Raw genomic sequence first — 26,832 nt, 5'->3', positions numbered from 1 at the left:
TTGCAACGCGACTGACTCGCCTCGGGCTCAGGTACGCCGATTTCGGCGTACTATTTGTTGCCGCATTTGACAAGTACGCCGGCGGTATCTAGTCAAGCGAGCGCGCGAGACCAATCATTCATCTAAGGTGACAGCAATATAGGGCTCCATTTGGGACCTTCAGATTCGGATACGGAAACCTAAAAACCACTGAATAGTTGACACGGGAATATCTTACTCTTTGGGGAAGATAAAGATTTCCGATGGATTTCCGTGAAAATTTCGCTTCCGTTCGATGACAGCTGAGGGATGAAAAACAACAAAATTTAAAAATTTAGGTACTTACATCGCGAAAAACGTCCTTACTATTTCAGGGTTACAACTGTTAAGGCGCGGCAACATGCAAGTTGCTCGACGTTCGTTTCAAGCGTCAAATCTGGTCACCTGACATATAGCGATAAAGCTGAAAATGTTGAGCTTTATAGCTTGAAAAAAAAAACAATTTCGGCAAATACACTTATTTTATTTTTATAACCAATTTCCTTTATTTGTACCACTGCCACGACTGTTACTAAATGAGATTAAGAAATCAGCTTCCAATACAAGACCAAGATCATTCCTGCAAGTAGCCATCTTGTCGCTGTTGATCGACGCGGCGACATGACGCTACATTTTTGAGTCGCGGGAAATTCAAAATCACAGTCAAAATGGGGTCACGTGACCAGATTTATCGCCGCAAACGAGCGACGAGCGACTGCATGTGGCCGCACTTATTGTTAACAGTCACTTGTCAATCCAGCTAAAGCTAAATTGGTGGAAATGATTACTTGCTATCAGTCAGTGGCATAAAAAATACAGTGCCGAGTGGTTACTTGAATGTATGCTTAAATTTATAGTAAAAACAATCAATTCAACAGCGTTTCGGGTCTTTTTATCGCCATGTATGGCAACACTAATTATATCGTGTTATTTTCTCACCTCACCTCACCCACCACCACTCAACTCACCACTAAACTAAACTTCTCTACTCTGCTCAAGTTAAGTACCCAGCCAGTGCCAGTGCAGTGCATCAAACCAAATTAATTTCGCATCAATCTTCATATTTCAGACGTTTCAGTCAGTGTTTATTAACCAGTTGCTATAAGTAGACACACCTACTTATATCGAGTGTGAAGAGTTCTATTTTCAGCAAGCCCAAAACCAAATAATGGCAATTATTATTTCAAATTAAATAAATATTTACAGGTAAGCCTTGTCCACTCTCTATTTAAAAAAACAAACAAGTATATGTGAGCTTCGTTATCTTGCACGTCTATTTCATACCAGTATCCTCTCATATTGCATGCTGCGATACCTTGAATCTGCTAGAGGATGGATTCCAAGCAAGGTTGGTCTAATCAGAATCAGCGTAAAATAATCGTCCAATCCTGTTTGTAGCCGAAACAATGAACTCCTTGTGCTGTCTCGCGGTGGTTCATTCCATTTGTTTAGCCTGTTTAGTTACACAATTGTTGTTGATTATTAACGCTAATGTTTGTATTGATTGTGAAGCTCTTGTATAAATTACCAGTTGTTAAATATTAAAATAAAGTACTTTTGCAGAAACATTTCATACTTGTCTAATTGGGTTAAGTAACTTAGTTCTGGTTTAGAAATTGTTTTGATGTTATGTGAGCCAAAATTGTAATTTGTTAAAATCAAGGCCTATGAATGGAGTGTTGTGCAACTTGAAACCAGGGTAGGAAATATAGTCTCAAGATTCTATTGAATAATTATTTGGTTGTTTATTAATTACTATCCAAGAATATAAATTTATTTTTAGTTTTATTGTTACATTTTTCTTTTTTGAATACACACAATGCAATGCCAATGACATTATGCATATTATCATACATAGGTATAGTTATAACCATCATTAAATTATCCTGTGCAACTCTGCTTGAAACTTGTATATATTTTTGCAGACACATTTAATGAGTCAGTATCTACTATATTAGAACGGAAGGTTAGAGGGTGGCTTAGTGGAGTTCTTGACGACATGCGCCGCAGCAGTCCTGTGCAGCAGTGGTTAGACTCACTGCCTGCTGATGATGTTGAAAATACGCCTGAGAAGCCAGATGATGGAAAAACTAGTGATGTGAAATCAGATGACAGCAAAGCAGAGGAATCTGTCACTGAGAACACAGTTGTGGAAGCCACTGATGAAGTACAAGATGAACAGAACTTAGATGTTCCTAGCCCTAAAGAATGGAAGAGGAAATCCCTGGAGAGTGGAGTGCTCACAAGTGCCCCACCAAGCAACATAAGAAAACGATTACAGAGAGATCATTCTGTTCAGTCTGAAGGATACTCACCTAAGCTCAAAAATCCTCTTCTAAGGGACTATTCCCTGCAGGTACCTATTAATAAATTAACATTTTTTTTTTTAATATAGAATAATTACGGTTTAATGTTTTATTTTTACATTCAGTCTGATGCAAGTGGATCCAGTGGTAGTTCTGTACTAAATGTGCTGGGTGCAAGGAAAGTGGATGCAGAGTCGGTGTTGCTAGCACTTGGGTTTGGTCCCAGCGAAAGGCAACAGAAACTACAAAGGATACCTGATAGATTTTTAGTCCCTTCAAAAGTAAGTGTGTACCTGCACAAATACCTACCTACTTTGGTTATTTAACATGAAATTTGCCTACTAATAAGATTATTTTATTATATTCCTACTTAACATTAAAATTAATGTTATTAGTGACTAGTCCCATTGCCATCTTACTTTGTAACTTAATATTTATGGGTACTTGCTTATTTTATTTTCAGCTAAAAGGCATAAGTACTGATAAGTTTATTAAAGATGAGCAACATTCTATGCGCATGCATGATTGTGGCGTTTTTGGATATCGAGGATTGACTGGTGAGTCTTTAATTATGTTGGAAAGGTTACATTTTATCACTTTTATAAGCAACTGATAATAGTCTTCACTCTAACCTTAATTCAATGGTATTAAATTGCAATGCAGCCATGTATACATATGATCAATGATTGGTGCTACAGGGTTCAAAGAGAACCTCTATGTTCCTTATTGTAGTAAGTATACCTATACTGAAAGTCCACAACTCACGCCAAACTTGTCAGAATAAATACTAAGCAAATATCTTTAAATCACAATGTCCAAAGCCACACTAAATAAACTGAAGAACATAAGCGAAGATATTTGCCATTATAAATTGGTTGATATGCTAATCATCATTATCCCAGCCTTTATACTTCCCACTGATGGACACAGGCCTCCTCTCGGAATGAGAGGGCTTGGGCAGTAGTTCCCAGGCGGGCCCAGTGCGGATTGGGATCTTCACACACACCATTGAATTGCTTTGCAGGATATCCTAATCATTAAATCAGAAAAGGAAGGCTGATTATATGAATAATACTATTTGCCATCTCTTTTGTGCCAACTTACTAATTGTCATATTAGGATTTCGCGGTGTTGCACCTTCCATGCCCATCACTAGATGTGATGTATTTTGGAGTGAACAGTATAACTATAACATATTAATTTACATAATTTGAATTATTTTCAATATGCACACCTATCTATTTAGCATACCTATACATACTATTTTAGTACATATTCTAAGCTACAAATATGATAAGGTTGTATTTGCTAAATCCATGATAGTGTACTAGTGTCACAAGCATAATAACAATTATTGCCATGGTCCTAATCTAAGAGTTAATGGTAATTTATTTCATAAGTAAATAAATGTACAGAGTTTGTGGAAGCATGTAAATAAACAATTTATTTGTTTGCTTAACTTACAAAGTAACAATAACAATAATATTGAGTGCTAGAATTTAATGCAATGGGCTTTGGGCTATAACAAAATCTAACAAAGTTGGTGTAGAAGTAAGAAAGGCAAATACTTATTTACATTATGAATATCATATTATAAATAACTTTATCGCAATAAATATGTTTTTGGTGCTGGAATCATAACAATGACTAATGCTACTAACAATGCAATGTACTAAATTTACTAACAGACCACTGCACACCAGTTTGCCGTTTCATGAAGGTAATTCCTTCGACCAGTCATATGTCGCATCAAGTACCTGAAATAGCTGTGCAGTAAGTATAATAACTGTATTATATATTTACATAACATTAACCTTTCATACTAATGTTATTAAAATACGGACACCATTCAGTCCTTTCATCATCATCATTCCCAGCCTATATACGTCCCACTGCTGAGCACAGGCCTCCTCTCAGAACAAGAGGGCTTGGGCCATAGTTCCCACGCGGGCCCAGTGCGGATTGGGAACTTCACACACACCATTGAATTGCTAGGTTTGTGCAGGTTTCCTCACGATGTTTTCCTTCACCGCAAAGCTCGTGGTAAATTTTAAATGCAATTCCGCACATGAATTTCGAAAAACTCAGAGGTGCGAGCCGGGGTTTGAACCCACGACCCTCTGTTTGAGAGGCGATTGGTCAAACCACTAGGCCACCACGGCTTTTTTCAGTCCTTTCACTTTTCAAAAATAAATATTTTTAGATAAAGTGACAGGAAGTCCATACAGGAGTATACATACATGCTGATAAACATATACTCATATAGACTCATATATACTACAGTAGATAAAAAGCGTTAAAAATTACTAACAGTCATATAGATCAACAGTGTGATTAATCAACCGAGGTAATGATCTGGGTGTCTATTTCAACACCTTCCAAGCAGTAATTAATTACTGCAATACAAAGATCACTTGCTCACCAGTGGCATGTCACTGGGACTTGGATTTCGAATTATATAACCAAAAATATATGAACTCCTGCATAGAAGTATGTGTGCTTCTGGGACATCCCCTCTATTCTTTCACTTATTGCGACAATTTACAGTCATAATGTACCTAATTTCAGGGAATCCGCATGTTCCACCGTCGACAATTGTAGCTAAAATTATGGACTGTATCCTGCAAGACGACGTGTGCCGAGAGGAGGCCATGATGAAGGCTCGGCACTCGATCGCAGATATGCGCAGTCCGTTAGCAGCCCATATCGTCGCGGTGCGTCAGCGCCACAACTAACTTGTCACTACTATGGCTGAAGTTTGTTGAACAAGCTTCAATCTGACCGAAAGTTGTATTTATCAAACCTAGCTAGCTAAATTTGTCGCTTCAAAAGTCTGTAGAAAAAGTTGTTGAACAACATTTCATAATCATAATACGAGTATAGTCGTAATTTTTGGTTAATCGCATATAATTTTTAGAATAATCATTTATGTGCAATCGTGATGTCTAGCAGCACCAACGATTCCTAAATGTTCAAAATGTCGTTGGTGAATTTGTCCCTTCTAAAAAATATGAAGTATGTTGCCTTTGTGTTGCGTTTCTTGTCGAAGGTAGAACAGGCAAGTACTGCGGGTTATTATTTTAATTAATAAAGTTTGTAGATGATGTTCACTTATCTTTTTAATAAATATGTATATGACCATGGACATATTTTTTTAAAGACAACACATTTGCAGTTTACTATAAACATGTTATCTTTTATGTGTATAAAATAATTGGAATCCAGTAAGGAGATAAAATAACTAAAGAGCGACCCTTAATAGCAAGCTCTGTAAAAATATTACAGGCCTGTCTAGATTTGCTTGAGTCGTACTATGTAGTGGGATTCACCCTTAAATTTAGTGAAGAGTATTAAATTTAGTGGTACTTTACTGTTGAAATCTAGACCCCAAACTTAGCCGGAACTGCGACAAATCGTTCAGATTTTATCGTATACTTATCTTGCTTCAAGCTTTAAACATTTATTTATATTTTGCACATTACATACATATCAAATTTTTTTTGAACATTCATTCAGATTGTGATCTTTTCAACGCCAAATCCAGCTTAGAAGTAGAGCAAAGTGTTTGTACCCGATATTGCTTTGAAGAAGTAGAACTGCATTTAAAGACGTAAATTCAGTAATTTCTACTTTTTTTTGCTAATTTTTTGAGTTTTGTTCAACTTTGATATAACTTTACAAAGTACGTACATTGAATTTGAAAAACAGTAGGTAGTTTATCTTTACATTTTTAGTGATAGAATTTATAAGACTACAGGGTCAAGTTGTGTGACACACTGAAATTAAGAGAGACAAAGAATAATTGTGAGCTTATTGCAGAAAACAGAATTCTCGTAGCATATAATATTTAAAAGCAAATTAACTAGCCAACTGGATTGGATGCCTTGATTATTTTATCATGTAAACTGAAATCAATTGTTTTATATTTAAATATAATAGAGGTACTATATCATGTTGGCAAGGTCGTCTTTAACTGATATACTAGATGTTTTAAAGTGTTAAATAGAAAAGAGGGGCCTGCATTTTGGTAAAAAACATGTCTGTTTGCTGAAAGAATTCTGCTTTCTGTTTATTGAATGGAATAACTAACAGTCTGACATTTTGCACCAGTGTAGTACTTAGTGTTTTGATTACCTATCTATGTACAAACTTTAACTTAAAAGTGAACTATCTCGACCTTAACTTAGCAACCATATCGAAAATACAAACTGAGACATGGATGCACAGAAAAAGAGACCAGCGCTGGGAATCGAACCCAGGTCTTCAGCATTCCGTGCTGCGTGCCATACCCCTACACTACCACTGGATAGGAGTACAGACGAATTTCTCCTATGCACCCATATCTCAGGTTACTTGTTTTCTACTACGCTACTTAAGCAGCAGCCCTAGCGACATCTATGTTTCGCTCTCATCGATCGATCTCATTGGTTTTACGGGATGACCGTAAAAGTAACAAATTTGGAGTTGAAATAAAAAATACAAAAAGACTCCAAATAACCAATATTAACTTAACTTAGCAGTTACTTAAAAGTTTTCGCATAATACTTGCCTCGGTATAAGAATACTAGAGATTTATTAAGTCATCGTACAAAAAATCGTATTATATTAAAAGCTACATAAAGTTATTTAGTGGTTATTAGATGATAAAATGTACTAGATCTTTATATTTAATTGTATATTATCAATAGGGTACTTAATAGTGGATTTGTTGAAATATTTAACAGAGTGCCAATTTTATCAAAAATCATATTTTATTAGTTTATCGTTGGCAAAATTTCAATATAAATATACCTATCAATGAAGTGGTAGTCATAAAAAAGTTAATTTAGAATGAAAATTGTATCTACTAACTACGGCATTCCAGTGATATCTGAGGAAGAGAGGCTTTATGTTATCCTACATTTTTAATGTGTTTTTCCGACGGTATGCTTACGTAACGCTGGTTTTTGATTTTGAGTAATTTATTTATGTCTCTTAATTTATTATAAAAGGTATGTTGTGTTATTGTAGGTTAAATAATGTTATATTTTGTTAAATTGCACCATTTTTATTGTTTAAACTTACGAATATGACATAAAGGAAGCTTAAGACTACCTTTCTTTGATATAAAATAAGATTAGCTATCAATAGTTAAAAAATCGACCTGATTGGACAATGAATCTCCTTTACATTTCTTTTAGGTACGCATATTTAATTGCCTGATTACGTTACCCTTGTTTGAAATGCCATGTAGAAGTACTTATACTATACTTAATTTTATACACTTAGATCTTTTCGGCTGTGTGTGTTTAAATTTGATTCCTGATTTTGACATAGTAATATAAATATAATATTTTATGTGCAATATAATTGTGATTTATAAACATAAGTAATGCTAATTGATAAAATCACGCATTAGATGTCATGTTCACGCTCACGCTCATTTCTGTTAGCTAGAATAATTCGGTTATGGTAATTATAATTTAAATAATTTGAGGCCAGTCGCAAATTCCCCTTCAAAATATACTTTAGTGTATTGTATGGTAGTCATTTTACGATGAACCCTGTGACAATATGTAAACTTTCGTCAAAGAAAATCATCGACATTTTGATATCTCTTATCTTTCTATAACAGCTATTATTGCAAGTATCACAGGGATCGTCGCACTATGACTGCTAAAAGACGGGCGAAATATCGCTAGATGGCGTTAGTATCGTAAGGTTTTTTTGACGTTACGGTCTTGCTTGCAATTGGCTCATTTAGTTATTAGTCAATTGCAAGCAAGACAGTGAGGCCCATGTTACACATGCTCATTAGTAGCACGAGAGCATGCTACTATCGAGCAAATGCTACCTACTAGCATGTGTGAACAGGACATGCTACTATCGAGCATGCTTTTTAGTGGCATGCTTTCTAATAGCACATAGCTGGCCCTGCTATTTCCGAACATGCTAGTTGATGCGGGGGTGGTAGGGGGAAAGGTAATAAACAAGTGTGAACGCGTTTGCCTAATGAGCATGCTAGTATTGGTAGTGCCACAAGAGTTGCAAGCAAAAAAAAAGTTATTAAAAGTGAGTTTTTTATAAATAAATTAATTGACTACCGTTGAATTTGCGAAAATCTGTAACGGCCACAGGGTTGCAGCCGTAGGCCGTGGATTTTGAGATTTTTGGCCTGAAAGCCGTAGAACACTGTAATTATTTTGCCGTGGTAACACTGACATTGAACTGACAGGAGCATGCTATCAAAAGGCATGTGTATCGGAGTGTTTGTTTTGAGCATGCTTATTTAGTTAGGAGCATATTCAAAACTAGCATGCTTATTGCTAGCAAATGTAAACAGTCCATGAGCATGCTCATTAGTGGCATGCTAGTAAGCTGCTGCTGCTAGTAAGTATAACCTCACGATACTAACGCCATCTAGCGATGTTTCGCCTGTCTTTTAGCCCTCATTATTTAACCATAGATAGCGTAGGAAAATACTATGTAGATAAATTAAATCGATGTGTCCTGTAATTTACAATTATCATGAATGAACTGACGTATAATGAACTTATTTACCTAACTTCGAAACTATTTAACCAGTTTATTGATGTCGTACTATTTTCTGATACTAATATACTTATGCCACTTACTGTAAGGAACGTCGAAAAGTATTTAGATGACGGAGTCTTACTTAAATGACTTAAATCTTATTTGTGCCTTACTTAAACTGGTAGGTACGTAGTTAGATGAACATTGTAAAACAGTCACTAGTAGTATCATAATTATTGTACCTTTGACGTATTTCTAGTGACCCGAGTGATGCAGTGTTTTAATTATTGCTCATTTTTAATTAGTAGTTACTTATGTATGACTTAAGGTGAACTGAGTACCTATCAAGTGCGGGATCAAAATTCGTGGCAAATAAAATAGCTCATGTCTTGAATATTTTGTTTTATTTTGTTCTACGAAATTATTGATAACATTTTTACTCAGTTTTACTTATTCGATTGTTAAAACATTCCATCCCAGCCTATTTACGTCCCACTGCTGGGCACAGACCTCTCAGAATGAAAGGGCTTGGGCCGTAGTTCCGTAGGGTCCAGTGCGGATTGGGAACTTCACACATACAATTGAATTACTTCACAGGTGTGTGCAAGATTCCTCACGATGTTTTCTTTCAGCGTAAAGATCGTGGTATTCAAATGTAATTTCGCACATGAATTTCGAAAAACTCAAGAGGTGCGGGCCGGGGTTTGAAGGGTTCGGGGTTCTGCTTGAGAGGCGACAGGTCAAACCACTAGGTCACCACGGCTTTTAAAACATTACTTCAATAGTATGTCAGTATGTTATAAAAGCCACCAAATAACTCTCTTCTTATACAATACTTCCGGAACTCGTCGAAGAAAAACATAAAGACCGCAAAGGGTACAGCCAGAAACCACCTGTTGAGTTTAAAACTTATAAGTTCCAAGTTGAAATAAGGCAAATTCAGACATAAAGATTAAACTAAACTTTTTTCATGTCAGTTGACGTTATTTTTTTTATTCGGCATCGTCAGAATAAATCTTTATTCAAATATAAGTAGTAGGTAAAGTACAGTCGAGTTCATAAACTTGTGAGCAAAATTTTGATCAAAAATATCTGAACACGTTTCTACGCCGATAACAATAGAGTAGTTTATTAACTCGACTGTACTATGTGCTTACCACTGTATTCGTAAGGGGTAGGCTCGGAAGAAACTGTTGATCCCGGGACAGTAACATACTATGCACGCTATGATTATTTCAAACACCAGTCCCAGGTTAAGAACTCTGTTTTTCATTCCTGAAATGGTAACATAAGTGTCATAAATTCATAATCATTGCAACGGTTTCTAACATTTTTTTTTCATCAAAGTAGGCCAGTGACATTAAATTTTTTTCATTTAGTATACCTAACTAGTTTTTCTATTAAAACAAATGTAAGTAGGTAAATACATGATTTTTACACCAAGTTAAAAAAAACACTGATACAGTCACCAGCACCAATATCTGACATAATAACAAGCGTGCATAAATATCTGATACGACTCGATTTCTATGGCGGGACGTGTCAGATACTTTTGCACGCTCCGCTGTGGCAGATATTAATGCTGGTGACTGTACTTACAGTAATTTATCTTATCCCACTAATCTTAAAAACGCGGAAGTTTTTAAGTCTGTTTATTTCTTTGTTACTCCTCCACGTCTAAACCGTTGAGTTGAACCGATTTAGATGAAATTCGATACAGGTATTGATAGTTTGAGTCCCGGATAAAGACATAGGAGGATAGTTTATATCCCGGAAAATTGCACAGCAGGGCTACTACGAAACTCGAAGTTCGTATCGTACCGTCACTCTCGCTCTCGTATTAAATAGTATAAGTGTCAGAGGGACTGCACGACACGAACTTCGAGTTTCAGTAGCTCTGCAGTTCCCGCGGGATAGCGATAAAGGAATTTTACGCAGACGGAGTTGCGGGCAACAAGCTAATACTCATTAAGTACAGAGTCAGTACAGATTTATTTTGACCAAATACTCACCAACATGGTATAGCGAATTGTATCTAGTCTTGCAAATGACCCCGTTCATCATCTGTGTGATGACTACTGCCACGAAGTATGCGGCCTGGCTTGCCCGGAGCACTTCCGCGCGTTCCGTATACGTCCACTCCTGGCCCAGCGAGTCTTGCAGGTCGCTTACTGCTGGGTTGTCCCAACGCTCCCTTATTCCTATAAAGGGCCGTACCTATACTTAATTCGCAGGAACGAATCTGCCCAGTTTCACCACTAACCTCGTATTTTTACTAGAAAACAGGACACACATTGTTAAACAGTTAAATGTCTTTGTCGGTTTTTAATCCACTATTTTTATGCGAGTGATTAAATGCAGATAGTTTTTAACACTTTTTGTTATTAATTGCTTCGTCATTTAATCCGAGGAGTAGGTAGGTACCCACGTACGTAGATGGTGACAATTGACTTTAAACAGGTGTAGTTAAATATAAGCTTGCAACTACATGACAAAAATTACCGAACAAAATAGGTGGATAGAAGCCATGCTCAGCCATAACTATGAAGTAGGCGGTCAGTCCAGCAGCGGTTTCCACAAGTCCCAAATGTCCGTAGGCAAGTCGAACCATCCGGCCGGATACCAACGGGTCCTTGCCTCGCGGCCGACGAGCCATCACGTTGGATTCAGCTTCCTCGTACGCCAAAGACACTGCGGGCCACATATCCGTGCCTAAGTCGACGCATAGGATAGTCATAACTCCTGAAATTATTAGCAGATAGATATATTTTAAAGCTATTCGGAAATCAATTAAATTGGACCCAAATAACCGTTCCTGCATGAAAAAAAAAAACAGTGACTCGATCCTTTTTTTTTATCGACTGTATGGCAAACGAGCAAATGGGTCTCCTGATGGTAAGAGATCACCACCGCCCATAAACATCTGCAACACCACACGCAGATATTGCCGTAGATATTATTTATTGTATTGTTATGATGAAACTTGACATCTGCATAATATGAAGTCGACATTAAATTAAAAATTTCAATAACGTTTCTACTTTCTAATTCCATTTGAAAAGCCTTGTCTTACGTTTGTTTAAAATATATTCAGGTACACCATACCAGTTTACACACTATAGAGTGCATAATTGGTACAGCAACGAATTACATACCCAACGGTAGCGGTATTGAGAACAAAATAAATATTAACACTGGAACAATTTCTGGCACATTCGAAATGAGTATGTAGCATATGGATTTTTTGAGATTATCGAATATCTTCCTGCCTTCCTCTATTCCCGTCACGATGGTGGCGAAATTATCGTCCATTAAAATTATGTCCGCTGTTTGTTTTGACACCTGGAATAGTCAAACACAATATTTAGCTAGCACTGAACTAAGTAGGTACATAATTCGAAATAGCAATGACTTTGCACCCTACGTTTAGAACTCATGTTTGGGTTATTGTGTAGGGGACAAGAGGGATTCTTTTTTTGCTGTCTATATAGGTATAGTCTTGTCAGGTCTCAGAAAAGTAGTTTTTACTTAGTAGTCCAGTTCTTTCGCAGTTTTGTAAATAGGTATCCTTCTTGTACTAGATGCACCCTTGGGTTAGACAGAGGCGTCTTTACCTATAGTGCAGGGTGTGCGTTGCACACGGGCGCAGCGGTGTTAGGGGCGCCGGCCGTGTTTGACCGCGCGCTTCCTAGATGGCGCTAAAGTAATAATTGCACACGGGCGCTACATGGGCTAAAGACGCCGCTGGGGGTAGAGAGTGCCCCAGTGCTTCAAACGGCCATTGGCGAGGTTCGCCAAAATCTGTTGTCAAGGTAATTTTGATAGCGCACCAAAATATATCCTCACTTTACTCCGATGGAAGCTGAAGGCTAACGCAGGCACTATATAACTAGATATAGCATTCAAAGGTTTCGTAAAGGCCATCTTGATGTGATTTACAACCTCCATCATCCGTTTCGTACCTACTAACTGACTGTTTACTATAGTCGGCTATTTATAAGTAAACTGTCTAAGTACTTGTGAGCCAGTGATGCCCATAGAAATGCCGATGTCAGCACGGCGCAGCGCGGGCGCATCATTGACGCCGTCGCCCGTCACCGCCACCACGCCGCCGCTGCGCTGGCACGCCTCCACTATCTGCAGCTTCTGCGTCGGTGAAGTTCTTGCGAACACTTGTAAGACAAGACATAGATCAAATCAGCGAAAACAGTGGCCTAGAGAGTATTATCTACTGTTAATATAACTCAAGATATTTACAAAGGATAGCAACCAGACGTCAACCGTCAGAAGGCCCCCTACTTAGCTCCCAGCACACACAACGTCACTTGCAATGCAACGCAATGTGTTAATATCATGTTGCCACACGCAATGTTTAATCTAGAAACATTATCTGTTTTAACCTGTTCTAAGGTCTTAACAATTAATGAGATAAATTATAGGGCCAAAGTCGAAAGTTCGCTTTATAACTACAATACTTAGAGGCTGTTTCACCATCCATTGATTAGTGTGAACTGGCGGTTAGGTGTGATGCCGTCTCTATTTGTTTTGTTCGAATAGACGGAGACGGCATCACATTTAACCGTCTGTTAACGCTAATCAATGGATGGTGAAACAGCCCCTTAATGTAATCTGATCAAAACAATTGTAACTACGCTTGTATATAAACTTCTTAATTGTTGAACATATAGCGAGCCTTGACTACCTTTATGACTTACTCGTAGGATCTGCAAGTCCTCCCTACCTCTAAGTAGAGCTTTTCGCGGCGTAGAAATCGTTCACATTTATTGTTGGTTTAGAGTTTAGCCACGATTACGACTACAAGCTAATTGCGCTATCTTTGAATTAAAACTACCGTGAGACACACATAATATTAGGACACGGGTCACTCATCATCATCATCATCATCATCCCTTCCTATATACGTACCACTGCTGGGCACAGGCCTCCTCTCAGAATGAGAGGGCTTGGGCTGTTACCCACGCGGGCCCAGTGCGGATTGGGAACTTCACACACACCATTGAATTACTTCGCTGGTTTGTGCAGGTTTCCTCACGATTTTGTCCTTCACCGTAACGGGTCACTCACGTACGCTATTAATAGCAGAGATATGCCCGACATGTTTGGAACCAATCCGTGGTTCCTTTCCTTGTCAATGTGGGTTTACGTCAATCGTGCAGTGTCGAAAGGTGTTGTCGGTCCTAGTGGTTGATACCGTACCAATCTCGTAGTATTTATCGAGCGTCCGGTCGAGCAGGTCTGGCGTCATGCTCCTCAGCTCGGCGCCGGTGATGACGTGGCAGCGCGGCGAGGTGGCGATGCCGACCGCGCCGGCCACCGCGAGCGCCGTCGCCGGGTGGTCGCCTGTCACCATCATCACACGCACGCCGGCTTCGCGAACGCGAAGGATTGCTGACCGAACCTAAGGTTTGACGACCGATAGACAAGTGGTTAGAGAAGAACTAAGTATGAAGCTTGAGGTCCCGCTTCGATGCCGTCGGAACGATTATATTTGTATGAATAATAGATATTTAGATAGATATATAGCGGTTTTGGCTTTGGTATATTAGTATGTTTCTCCGTTGCCTAGTACCCTTGCCTAGCTTGTAGTACTACTACAAGCTTTGCTTATTTGGGTCTAGTTCAATTGGTGTCAATTGTCCCATAATTGATTATTTGTACAGATGGCCATAAATTCGTTGACCGTTTTTTTTTCCGCCCGGCCGGGGGACCGGGACGGGTATGTTGGACTCCCAGAACATAGGGCCCCGGCATACCCACTAAAAACTCCCCGGAAATTCCGCCTCATCGCATGGCGGCACGGCCACAGGAACGCTTGTGGCTTACCTACTTCTGCGACCTCGCCAACGGCAGTTCATCATTAGGCGACACACCTCGGAGACGCGCTAGGATGTAGGGCGCGCCTTCCTCCTCTTCGTCCCGTCCTGTGACGGACTCCCCCGAGTCCGAAATGCGTTGACCCAAGCCAACTTAGAACAACTCAAGCCGTTGGATTTACATGTGAATTTTTGCATAGAAGTTCCGTTTATTGATTTGAGACAAAGAAAGTCCCGGGTTTGATCCCCAGTCGGGGCAGATATTTGTATGAATTATACGAATGTGTGTTCTCGAGTCGTGGACGTTTTGTTTATAAGTATTATTTAGGTATATCATTAAAAGTACCTATATGATTATCCGTTGCCTAGTTAGTGCAAGCTTTGCTTAGTTTAGGACCAGGCCACTTGGTGTTAATTGGCCCATATTTTTTTTTTTAAAGATGAATGTCCCATTACAGAGTTAACGAATTTTTTTTGCGATACGCACAAATCCTTTAGATATAGGTACCTACCAACTAAAAAGGCAATTATACTGCGTCGTTCACCTAATGCGGTCGCCGAATTTGTTTCAAACTACTTCGGCGAACGAGTGTCGCCTTTACATTAGTCTGTCCGTCTACTGCGGCGGCCATATTAAGGCGGTGGCAGCTGTCGCTCGCCGAATGCGGCCGACTACCGTGTCCTTTACACTTTTGCGTTCGCCGCATGCAGCATGCGGCGAACGACTCAGTGTAATTGCCGCTTAACGGTGTAGCCAGAGTTGAACACGAAGGAACTAAGTGACAAATCCTATTTTTCTTTATTTATCTAAGAGTGTACCTAATCCATTAATATAAATATAGCGGCGCATGTCTTACCTCGCTTCTAGGTGGATCCATCAGACCCATGACCCCGAGCAGTCGTAGATTGTCTAACGGAAAATTAGCATCGTCTGCATTGAATTCGTAATTCAGTGGAAACTTGCGCTGGTCTAGCACGAGATCGGCAAAAGCGAGAATCCTTTGACCTGTAACCAAAGCAGCGGCTGTTCTATCTCCATTGCACTCATCATCATCCTTATCAGCCGGAAGACGTCCACTGCTGAACACAGGATTCCGTCTTAGAACGCCACAATGAAAGACAACTCGCTTCTTGCATCCACCGGTTGCCCGCAACTCTCACGATGTCGTCAGTCCACCTAGCGGGAGGCGCTACGTCTTTCGGTTCGTGATCGCTACTCGAGGCATTGCACTGTTCCACTTGAATAGCCGTGGTGGCCTAGTGTTTAATGGCTGTGGTGGATTAGTGGTTTGAAGATGGCCACTCCAGCAGAGGACTTTGAGTTCAAACCCGGGCTCGCACCTGTGAGTTTTTCGAAATTCATGTGCAAAATTACATTCGAAATTGACCACGATTTTGCGATGAAAGAAAACATCGTGAGGAAATCAAAACAAACCTGCAAAGCCAAGCGAAGCTGGTGTGGGTGAAGTTCCTAGTCCGAACTGGGCCCGCGTGGGAACCATGGCATAAGCCCTCTCAATCTGAGAGGAGGCCTGTGCCCAGCAGTGTGACGTATACACCTAGGCTGGGATGATAATGATGATTTGAATTTTCAAGGCTTTAAAAGGGTTTTTTGTAATGAAGGCTGGAATGGACCTACCAGATTTAGCCATATTAACTGCAGCTTTGTCAACAGCATCTTTCATTTCTTTGGTCAAGACTATTGTTTTTTTGCCGAAGGCGACTGTATCACAACGAGAAATTATATTTTCAGGTGCTCCTTTCATCATCACAATGAATCTTGATAATTTAGTGTCAAGGTGTACGCTTGCCTGAAATGGATAATTTAATCGTTTGAAATTCTAGAAGTCAAATAGGGGAGACGAAGGTGATGAATGAATTTAAGAGCGTTTATACCTGCTGAGCTGGCAATTTAACGTTAAAAATGTAACGTTATGTGTGTATGTTTTTCTCGATTATTCCATTCCATAAAAATGTGGTCTGATAGAACTCGTCTTAATATATAAGTATCTACTCCAATAATTATTCGTTATAGACTTTTATTTTCTTTATAAACATTAATTCGTTTTTAAAGAATATAAAAGTCTATCACGAATGATTATTGGAGTGTCTACTCGTGATGTGTCTACATTAACTTATATATTAAGAAGAGTTCTATCAGACCGCATTTTTAATTTTCATTTAATTTTTATGGAATAATCGAGAAATACTAACAAAACGCAACGTTGCCAGCTCAGAAGGTATAAACGCTCTTAACAATATTGAATTTTCTCGTAGGTATATAAACTCGAGAAATACCCGATATCGATAATATAATCCCGTGTTACTTTTACTTGGTTTTCCCAACAGAATTACGCGCTAAATCACAGTTGCTCGATTAAAACTAATATGAGGAATAGAAATAGAGATGTCATGCGAGCTAAAAACGTGACAAAGGTTAAAAAAATCATTTTGCCAGTTCAGTATATATGTAGGTTTCAGACATTTGCTCAGAAAATGGGTTGTTGCGTTGTTGCAGATGGTGGTTGAAAAAAGATTTCATTATAATCGTGAGTACCGTAATCTACTAAAGCTATGAAAATACGAACACATGTGCTCATTGACAGCGGTGAAAGTGGCGACATCGAATGTGGAAGGAAATTACACCATGCCATTTCTACTCCTCTTATTGTAAGTACTTACTGCTGTGATCAATATCTCTTCTGGTTGCGAATCCATATATTTCTTAATATTCTATCATTTGTATCCCTACTCACTTGATATTTAATGACAGAGTTGAACGGTATCTCAGCAACTTTAGGGAACTCGCTCCTCATGGCGCTCACGTCGTCATATTCGCTCACAAAGTTCAGTATAGCGGTCTCGGACGCGTCACCGCGGACGCTGCCGTCGGCGTTCAGAGTAGCCGTGCTGCATAGGGCTCCGCATCGCATTAAATCGGCAAACGCTATAAGCAACAATCGGTGTTGGTAGTCAAGTCAAGTAATCAAGCGATTCAAAACGCGCGAATGTATTCGCACGAAAATCGCGTCATCTGAAGAAGCTCTACCATCAGATAGTAGGTAGTGCACTTAAGACTTTAGAAGAACAGTGCCTTTATTCTAAACGTCCCTATTTAAGCAGAATCGCTGAACGAGTTATAGAGTTAGGCAGAACTTCGTCTATTTCGCGTATTGATACACTTTAACATATGTCAAACGAAAGGTCTACATCTGGCAAATTTGATCGATACTCGCTGCCAACAGACAATGTCCGGTCAGTTCCGGCCATGTTCGTGAAACCACAGTGAAACTTAGGTAAAGATCAGAGCCCCTAGCTGGGGTGGTTCCCATAACAATTTCCTTGCAACAAATCCAACATTAGACGTCACGAGGTAGTCTTGTCGATATATAAACATCAAATAATCAAAAGTCGATGGTTTCGCATAGTAATGTAATTAATTGCCTTTGTGTCTATTGGCTAGTAAAATGTTGATTTAAAAATTAGATAAACCTGATTAGATGTACCTTGATTACTATGTAAAACACCTGAAAAATAAAACAAAAAACGATCAGCATTCCGGCGAGTTAGGTTACGCTATTTTGAGCCAAACGAACAAATACATTATTTATTTACCTTCAAATTCTGGTTGAGTTTTTGAGTAAATTTTGTTCCACGTCCACAGATTGTACACGCACATCTTGTTCTCAGTGAGGGTCCCTGTTTTGTCAGAGCATATAGTCGTGCAGGCTCCCAGAGCTTCAATGGCGTCCAGGTTTTTGATCAGGCAATTATTTTTGACCATTCGTTGTGCGGTTAACGTTAGTGACGCTGTTACTGTTGGTTGTAATCCTTTAGGAAAAGTAACGATCTTAATAGAGAAATCCTATGCATAGCAATTACAACACGGTTTGTTAACAACAAAAATATATACCTTCGTATATAACAAACAAAAAATACATGCGTATTCTCTAATTTCATTATTATATTGTTAATTCTTTAATGTGGTCGATACATCGAGATTTTAGCAATAGTTTGGTCTCATTTAATTTAAGTCTCGGTTGAAATAACTGAATAACTAAATGCTTATTCGTTGAATTATCACGTCTTTCAACCCGTTTGTTTATTTGCCGATCATTTAAGTTAAAAAATAAGCTCAATAAGTCTCACCTTCAGGAATATTGGCCACGATAATTCCAATTACGAAGATGGTAGTCTGCATAAACGGGTAGCCCAGCGCTAGCGAAGCGCCTGCGATGAACACGCCGAGGCAGAGCGCAAAAATGGACATGCATCGCATGAAATGCGATATTTCCCGCGAGAGCGGCGAAGGTTCTGGCTGGAGTCTGGTTGCCAGCCCAGCTACTCGACCAAGGGCAGTTAAATCTCCACAACAAATGACTATGCCTTAAAAAGATAATGAATCTTAAAACCGTGTTCAAAGGACCATAACGTTCTTTGAGATTATAAACTTATGATTAAAATTAGATTATTACTAAACTAAGCTATTCAAACGCATCTAAATAACATATTACTTATGGTTTACCTAAAGCCCAGCCTTCCACGCATTGTGTCGAAAAGAAAGCTACGTTAGGTGACTCCAACATATTAGCTGTACCCTCAGTATTACATCGAGGCACCGCAACGGACTCTCCGGTCAAAGATGAATTATCGACCTATAATACAATAGATGTAGCCCTAATTATTAAAATAAAATACATGGGTCACACGTCATACGTATCAATAGTCGAGGCATGTCCGACATGTTTCGTACCAATTCGTGGTTCCGTTCAAAGTCAGTTCGAGCGGAAAGCTAACCGTGAACTACGTCCGTGAACACGTAAGTGAACCGTTTATTTTATTTGATAATTAAGTACGTCTCACGGTAGTTTTTAACCGACTTCAAAAAAAGGAGGAGGATCTCGATTCGAGTGCATGTTTTTTTTGTATGTTTGTTACGCGATAACTCCGCCAATTGTGAGCCGAATTTCAAAATTCATTTTTAGATCTTAAGGTCATACTTCCGAGGTGGTCCCATTGACACCAAGTCAGGATCTGATGATGGGATCTTAGAGAAATCGAGGGCAACCCTCGAATTTTTAAAGCACACCTATAGCGACTTTGGCATTTTTAACATCAAGTCGAGTATTTACATTCAGAAAGTATCATTTGGTGAACTGGACCCTGATAAAGAAGACCGTATGTACCGGTACTCTGTTATAAAATTATATAACTACGCTGTGTTTGAGCTTAATGGAATCTTTGTGAGATGCAATTTAGCTACAAAACACTAAAAAGTACGAAAAAAATTTTTTTTAATAAAAAATGGAACCGACTTGAAAAACCTTGAAAATAATTTTCTACTAGTTTAAAGTCGGTGTCTCAGCACGAGCCAGCAGGAGTGATTGAAGCCCAATATATAGTCTGTAGATTACGTAGACGACTTATATAGTTCCACTCCTGCTGGCTCGTGCTGAGGCACCGACTTCAAACTAGTAGGTAGAAAATTATTTTCAAGGTTTTTATTTTCAAGTCGGTTCCATTTTTAATTCATAAAATCTACACTTTCGTTCGTCATGGGAAGCATCCGATACTTCGGATTTGTAAATGAATCACCATCATCATATCAGCCGTAGAACGGCCTTGTGCAAGGTCCGCCCGGATTGCTACCACCATCTTGCTCGCTAAACCTGCCGTGCAGCAGCAGTGCTTGCACTGTTGTGTTTCGGCGTGGAGAGTAAGACAGCCGGTGAAATTACTGGCACTTGAGGTATCCCATCTTAGGCCTCTAGGTTGGCAACGCATCTGCAATACCCCTGGAGATGTTTATGGGCGGTGGTGATCTCTTACCATCAGGAGACCCACTTGCTCGTTCTCTAGTCGAATAAAAAAAAAACGTTAGACGTGGGTCTCCCCCAGACAGACAGAAGTCCAATTGTTTGTTGTTGTTGTAAATAAATAATGTAGTTATATTTGAAAGTTAACTGCTATTTACTTTAAATCCCTTGCTGTCTATGATACGCATATCCGCTGGCACAATATTTCCGGCATGCACACGAATGAGATCGCCTTTCACCAAATTCTTCACGTCAGTTTCTGGATTAAGAATACCATCTCTTATACATTGTGCGTACGTCGGAATCATGTTTTTGAATGTCTTCATTATCTAAGAAAAAGCGATGAGATAGTAATTAGCGTCAAATACTTAGAAACAACTCGGCCGAATGTCACTTCTCTTGAACACAAAGCTTTTTAAAAATAGTTAAAGTAAGCGTGTATAAATATCTGGTAGATTCTATTTCTAGGGGCGATAGGACGTGGCAGATATTTTTGCACGCTCCGCTGTCGCAGATATTAATGCAGGTGACTGTACCTACCTACGAACTTCTTTAGCAGATGCAGTGATGGCTCAGTGCGATAAAGTGCCTAATACACACACACATACAGAAGGCAAGTTTAAGATGTTTGGATGTGTCTAAATGTCGACCCTTACCTTTGAGCTTTTGTAGTTTTGAAAAAAACTAAACAAGCCGCAAATCACGTCAACTGCGATGAGCACACATCCAAGAAATAAGTTGTCTTTGCACGGATTTGGTTTCGCTGACGCTTCAATAAGATACGCGACTACGCAAAGCAGAGCACCCAACCAAATCAATATGGAAAAACCTATAAAAGGAATAACATTAATTAGTTTTTATTCAACATTTCATAATAATATATATGTAGGTAAGTATATAGGTAGGTACCTATCAAAGTTCAAGTCAATCCCACCACTCGAATGAGGGCTATCGTTTTTTGTCTTTCTAGATGGCGCCACTGTTGCGTGAGGTTTTTAAGTGGCTTTCAAAGTCTGTTGTTACGGGCGTGAAAACAAAGTTTAGATTTAAATCATATTTAATACACCTTAAAACCGTACCATAAAAATATCGAGCAACCACAGTGTTGCGTATTCCCGTTTTGTTCGGAAAAAAAGGGAGGACAAAAGTTTCCGAAATACAAAACTGTCTCAAAACACAGACATTCATTGCCCCGTAACGCATAATTGCCATAATTAATTTCAGGTAATGCAAAATATTCACAAAGTTATTCTAATTATGAATAAACCCGCGTAGCTCACCCCAAAAACTATGAGATTTGACATTTCGGAGACCTCACGCTACACTAGCGCCTCTAGCGGGTGAATTCATACGCGATAGCCCTCATTAAGTGGATCTAAATTAGTAGATAAGTAGGTACGAGTAGACGTATATAAGGTAAACGTACGATGGTGCTCGTCACTGTTCCAAAAGTTGTCATTTTCAGGGTTCCGGAGCCAAAATGGCAAAAACGGAACCCTTATAGTTTCGGCATGTCTGTCTGTCCGTCCGCGGCTTTGCTCAGGGACTATCAATGCTAGGAAGCTGTAATTTTGCACGAATATATAGGTAAACTATGCCGACAAAATGGTACAATTAAAAAATTTTATAAAAAATTTTAGGGTAGGTACCTCCCATAGACGTAAAGTGGGGGTGTTTTTTTCTTATCCAACCCTATAGTGTGGGGTATCTTTGGATAGGTCTTTTAAAACGATTAGGGGTTTGCTAAGACTATTTTTCGATTCAGTGATTTTTTTGGGAAATATTCAACTTTAAGTGCAAATTCTCATTAAAATCGAGCGTCCCCCCCCCCTCTCTAAAATCTAAACCGGTGGGTAGAAAAATTTGAAAAAATTCAGGATGGTAGTAAGTATATCAAACTTTCAAGGAAAACTATAACGGCTAAGTTTGCTCGAGAATTATTAGTAGTTTATGAGTAAATAGCAGCCTAAGCCTAAGGTCTAAAATATACCTAAACTTGGAAGATTCCGTATAAAATACGAAATCCTTAGAATATAATTACTTAATTTTTTCGTAATGGCTACGGAACCCTATTTTGGGCGTGTCCGACACGCTCTTGGCCGGTTTTTAATCTTGTAGGTATAGACGTTGAAGCTAGGTAGCACTTAGCTTCAACCGGCGCGGCGATCAAGCAAACTTCAATTTTATTTAGTCTTAATTTGCACTAGTTAGAACACCGTGTTTTTCTTTTCATAAAGCAGCCGTACAGTCGAGTCATAAACTTTGAGCAAAAATTTGATCAAAAATACCTGAACACGCTTCTACGCCGTTAACAATAGAGTCGTGTTCAGGTATTTTTGATCAAATTTTTGCTCACGTTTATGAACTCGACTGTACAGTTCACAACGCATTGTGTTTGTATCGATACAAACGCACATCGATGGCGCGTTTAAAAAACGCTGTGTGCAAAGGCTCTTACTAACAAAATGGATAATATAATCTGAATAAATAACTATTATTATTATTATTATATACCTGTGCACATAGACTTCAAAAGAATTTTCAACCATCCGTTTTGCGTCGCCGGTGTAAGGGTGTTAGGTCCATAGTAATCCAAGATCTCTGCTGCTCTCTCACTCGATAGCCCATTTGAAGGGTCAGTATCAAACAAATCATAAAAATCGTCTGCAATACGGTATTTGATTATTTTGTATATGTTTTATAAATTAAAACTACACAATGCCTGTTATCGAATAGAAAAACAATTTTTAAGCTACCTTTACAAATAACAAAGTTATAAAGGTTTGAAATTCAAGATTAGACAGAGAAAGACATACTGGCATGTGACGTCACACGCCAGTACCGCCATACTTGCTGCATAGAGAAAAGCGTTTTAGAAAAAGACAGGTATATAGATTTTTCAAAAAATCACTATAAATCCAATTTTCAACCGATTTAAATTTTCTCTTCGCTAAAAACTATCTGTATATGGCAAAATCAGGAGTTGTCAAATACCGTATTTGCATGCAACAATAAAAATACTTACCTAATGGTTGCCTGGAGATCGCTTTTAAGCGATAATACCAATTGTCAACCTTGCTTCGTATTTTTTTATTTTTGCTTAAGCTCATTGTCTTACTTTGTGGTGTTCAACGAAGAGTATTTGTATTGTATTATATACACTGATACCTACTTTAATTTATATGAGAAAGGAGTACCTACTTACCAAACTTTTATTCGATGTGGACCAGAGACAGATTTACTGTCGACTATGCCGTGAAATATTTAAGTACAGTAACAGTGTTGAGAGTAAAGAAAAATAGTTGTGAACAGGTATTATGAAAAAGTTCCGCGCCTGTCTATAAAATTCTGCGCTCCTAGGCGCATGCCTAGTTTTCCTAAATGATCTAGTGGCGGTGGTAGTCCACCGTGTTGGCGGTGGTAGTCCACCGTGGTGGTGGTGGTGGTATATACCACGCGCCATATAAATCTGCCTAAAAGTTCATTACTTAATACTCAGTTTTGACGCGTTTTTAAGATACATTTTTTATGCGACGTCTTTACGTTACTCCCGGATTGTGTTCGAATCGCTTAACGGTGTAGTTCCTATTCAATTGGAATTGTACCATTATAGTTTTTGTGGTACACTACTAGTCGTGGCAATGAACTTTTAGGCGAAGTTAGGCGGCTGAAAGTATAGCAACTAAACGTGCTCTATTTTTCGGTTTACGTACCCACAACATGTAAGTAGGTACACCTAGTCAAGTCAAGATCAGAGTTACATATCCCCTCGACTGTACTCGCATGTATCGTATCGCAAACGCATATCCAAGCTCATCAAACAAGTCGCAGAAAATTACGCTACCTAGTTGTGCCAATAAAGAACACTTACGCAACGGAATAAGATGTGCCTCTGTCTCTATTTCTTGTTTGAGCAAATTCAAACGAGTGCTACTTAGATCTCTAGACCTCAGGCCTCTCGGATTGTTCGGACGAAAAAGATCCGATAAAGACGGGAAACTTCCTGTCCTAGGACGCATGGCCATTATTAATTATAGTACCGATAGTGTATGTTAATTACATACATAAATAGCTGACAAAGTGAATTAGGTACATCGACAATCTAGTTGGCTGACATCGTGTAGTTTAGGTTTATAAATTGGGCTAAATAGGATCTTGAAAGTTTTTACAACTTTAGACAATGTTCATTTGTGTCTATTACCTACCAACACATATATTATCTCGTTAACTGAATTTATAATATACTAGCTGTTGCCCGCGACTCCGTCCGCGTACAATTCGTTTATCGCTATCCCGCAGGAATTACTCAATTTTCCGGGATAAAAACTATCGCAATGTGCTTTCGCGGCACTCAAACTAGATAATAATATATGTATACCGAATTTTATATTAATCGGTTCAGTGGTTTAGAAGTGAAAACAAATAAACAGACATAGAAACTTTCGCATTTATATATTAGTAGGATAATATAAGTACCTAAACTATGGAACCAGCGTCCTGGGACCGCATTTTTTTTATATAACTTAAGGATCTTTAAAAACGAGCCTATGAATCTCTCAAAGGGCCGGCAACGCACTTGTGATACTCGTGTTGCGGGTATCTATGGGTGTCATATCATATAGGGCGTGCATATGTTTATTAAAACATCTCACATTTTTAAAAAAAACCTTTATGTACTGTACTTTGATATCTTATCTTAACCTATACCTAACCATTTTAACCTTTGAATCTATGTTAAAATTACAGACAAGTTTAAAGATCAGTCAAACCTATTTCGCATTACCATTAACTTAAACATCTATTTTCAATCATCATAATCTAACTTGAGGTATTGATAGAACTCCAAAGTATATAATATGCTTAGATCAAAACTGTGAATACAATTCTACCAAATTTATGACATAACACATCATAACTATTAAATATTGTTAAAATTATCTAGACCTAATGATGTATTTACCAGATGTTTTTCACCCTCGCATATAATCATTAGAACAAAGGGTTGAAAATGATTGTGATTCAGATTGTGTTAGATAATTATTGTTAAGATTGATAATGAATGGGCATGTAGATATGCATTATCTCTATTGCATGGCATGCCTTATGACCTTTTGTGTAATGACAACACCATGGGTTGTCTACTGTTCTCTATCTCGTCTTCCGCCCGTCGACTCACTGCTTGTTATTTTGTTGCTGTGCTGTAATTGAATAAATCCTGATTCATCTGAGAAATCATCCGTCTTCATTTTATTGTATCCACGATAAACCTCTGAAAGGACACCGACTGCTGCTCCTACAGGTTATGTATGCCCAGTTCACGAAGAACGTGGATGGATGAGGTTAAGCATCTGACTGAACACAAGTAAGCGCAAATATTTATATTTTTTTGGAGCGATATGCCTGCTAATGGTGATGATGTGTTGGAACCTCGTGGCAACATGCCTGCCGCAAACTCGCAAGCGACAGTGATGCATGCCGCAAGCTCTCATGCCAGCATTGAAAAACTGGAAGGCGCTCGCAATTACCATTCTTGGAAATTCGCAGTAAAAATGTCATTGATGCATGATGGATTGTGGGACATTGTGGAGACTGGTACTAATGAGGGAGATGTGCTGCGTGACCAGCGCGCCCTAGCAAGAATATGCTTAGCTACTAAATCAAACCTATACCAATACGTAAGAAATGCCAAAACCGCCAAGGAGGCGTGGAAATGCCTTGCTGACGTCTTCGAAGATTCAGGTTTGGTGCGCAGAGTACTCTTGTTAAGGCAATTACACAGAATAGAGTTCTGCAATTTCAAGTCCATGTCAGATTACATAGAAGCTATAATGACAAATGTTCAACAATTGGCCGATATAGGTAAAATAATTGAAGACACTGAAGTAGCAGAGGTATTGTTGAGTGGATTGCCTGTTGAATATGATTCTCTTGTTTCAAATTTGGAGACCGCAAATATGACAAAGAAATTGTCCAGCGAGGTTGTCCGAGCCCGCTTATTACAGGAGGAATACAGGAAGTCTGACTCTGAGAACAACACTGCATTTCTTTTGAAGAATAGATCATTTGAAGGAAGATGTCACTTCTGCAAGAAAGTAGGTCACATGAAGGCAAATTGTTTAAAATTGAAACTGAAGCACAGGAGCAAGAGTAGCGAAGACCAGGCCATGGCTGCAGGTTTTGAGGTGCACCAGGATGTGTGGTTCGTGGACTCTGGATGTACTTCGCACATGTGTAATTCTCTGGACTCTTTTGTCAATTTGAAGACTTTTAATAATAAAGTGACAGTTGCAAATAATGAACAAATGCAATGTGAAGGTATAGGTGATGTATTTTTGAACTTAAATG

At 38.7% G+C, this 26,832-nt stretch overlaps 2 protein-coding genes across 6 annotated transcripts; one reads left to right on the top strand and one right to left on the bottom strand.

Annotated features, from left to right (window-relative positions):
* The first annotated feature begins 828 nt into the window (after positions 1 to 828).
* On the top strand, positions 829 to 9,231 carry olf186-M (Ki-ras-induced actin-interacting protein-IP3R-interacting domain olf186-M). 3 transcript variants are annotated; one of them, XM_074091050.1, is made up of 6 exons: positions 1,241 to 1,366; positions 1,944 to 2,374; positions 2,450 to 2,605; positions 2,788 to 2,881; positions 4,013 to 4,097; positions 4,893 to 5,026. In XM_074091050.1, the coding sequence occupies exons 1-6, from the start codon at positions 1,351 to 1,353 to the stop codon at positions 4,927 to 4,929; spliced, it is 819 nt and encodes a 272-aa protein (XP_073947151.1). In that variant the 5' UTR covers positions 1,241 to 1,350; the 3' UTR covers positions 4,930 to 5,026. The 3 variants fall into 3 exon arrangements, with proteins under 3 accessions (XP_073947152.1, XP_073947151.1, XP_073947150.1); XM_074091051.1 differs by lacking the exons at positions 1,241 to 1,366; positions 4,013 to 4,097 and adding an exon at positions 829 to 1,224 and having other exon boundaries at positions 4,893 to 9,231; XM_074091049.1 differs by lacking the exon at positions 4,013 to 4,097 and having other exon boundaries at positions 1,244 to 1,366; positions 4,893 to 9,231.
* On the bottom strand, positions 7,510 to 24,897 carry LOC141430375 (sodium/potassium-transporting ATPase subunit alpha-like). 3 transcript variants are annotated; one of them, XM_074091046.1, is made up of 18 exons: positions 24,359 to 24,867; positions 23,002 to 23,151; positions 21,144 to 21,316; positions 20,646 to 20,816; positions 19,197 to 19,326; positions 18,821 to 19,057; positions 18,287 to 18,502; positions 18,178 to 18,198; positions 17,428 to 17,618; positions 16,311 to 16,482; positions 15,529 to 15,677; positions 14,055 to 14,256; positions 12,855 to 13,009; positions 11,993 to 12,179; positions 11,340 to 11,579; positions 10,850 to 11,038; positions 9,995 to 10,112; positions 7,510 to 9,730 (listed from the first exon to the last, which is right to left on the bottom strand). In XM_074091046.1, exons 1-18 carry the CDS (start codon positions 24,510 to 24,512, stop codon positions 9,616 to 9,618), a joined length of 2,970 nt encoding a protein of 989 aa, XP_073947147.1. In that variant the 5' UTR covers positions 24,513 to 24,867; the 3' UTR covers positions 7,510 to 9,615. The 3 variants fall into 3 exon arrangements, with proteins under 3 accessions (XP_073947147.1, XP_073947148.1, XP_073947149.1); XM_074091047.1 differs by lacking the exon at positions 20,646 to 20,816 and having other exon boundaries at positions 24,359 to 24,864; XM_074091048.1 differs by lacking the exons at positions 7,510 to 9,730; positions 9,995 to 10,112 and having other exon boundaries at positions 10,947 to 11,112; positions 24,359 to 24,897.
* Positions 24,898 to 26,832: the final 1,935 nt, after the last annotated feature.

Source organism: Choristoneura fumiferana, chromosome 8, assembly GCF_025370935.1.
Source record: "Choristoneura fumiferana chromosome 8, NRCan_CFum_1, whole genome shotgun sequence".
NCBI lineage: Eukaryota > Metazoa > Arthropoda > Insecta > Lepidoptera > Tortricidae > Choristoneura > Choristoneura fumiferana.
Note: the sequence above shows the minus strand (reverse complement) of the source record. Positions and strands in the feature narration are given on the sequence as shown.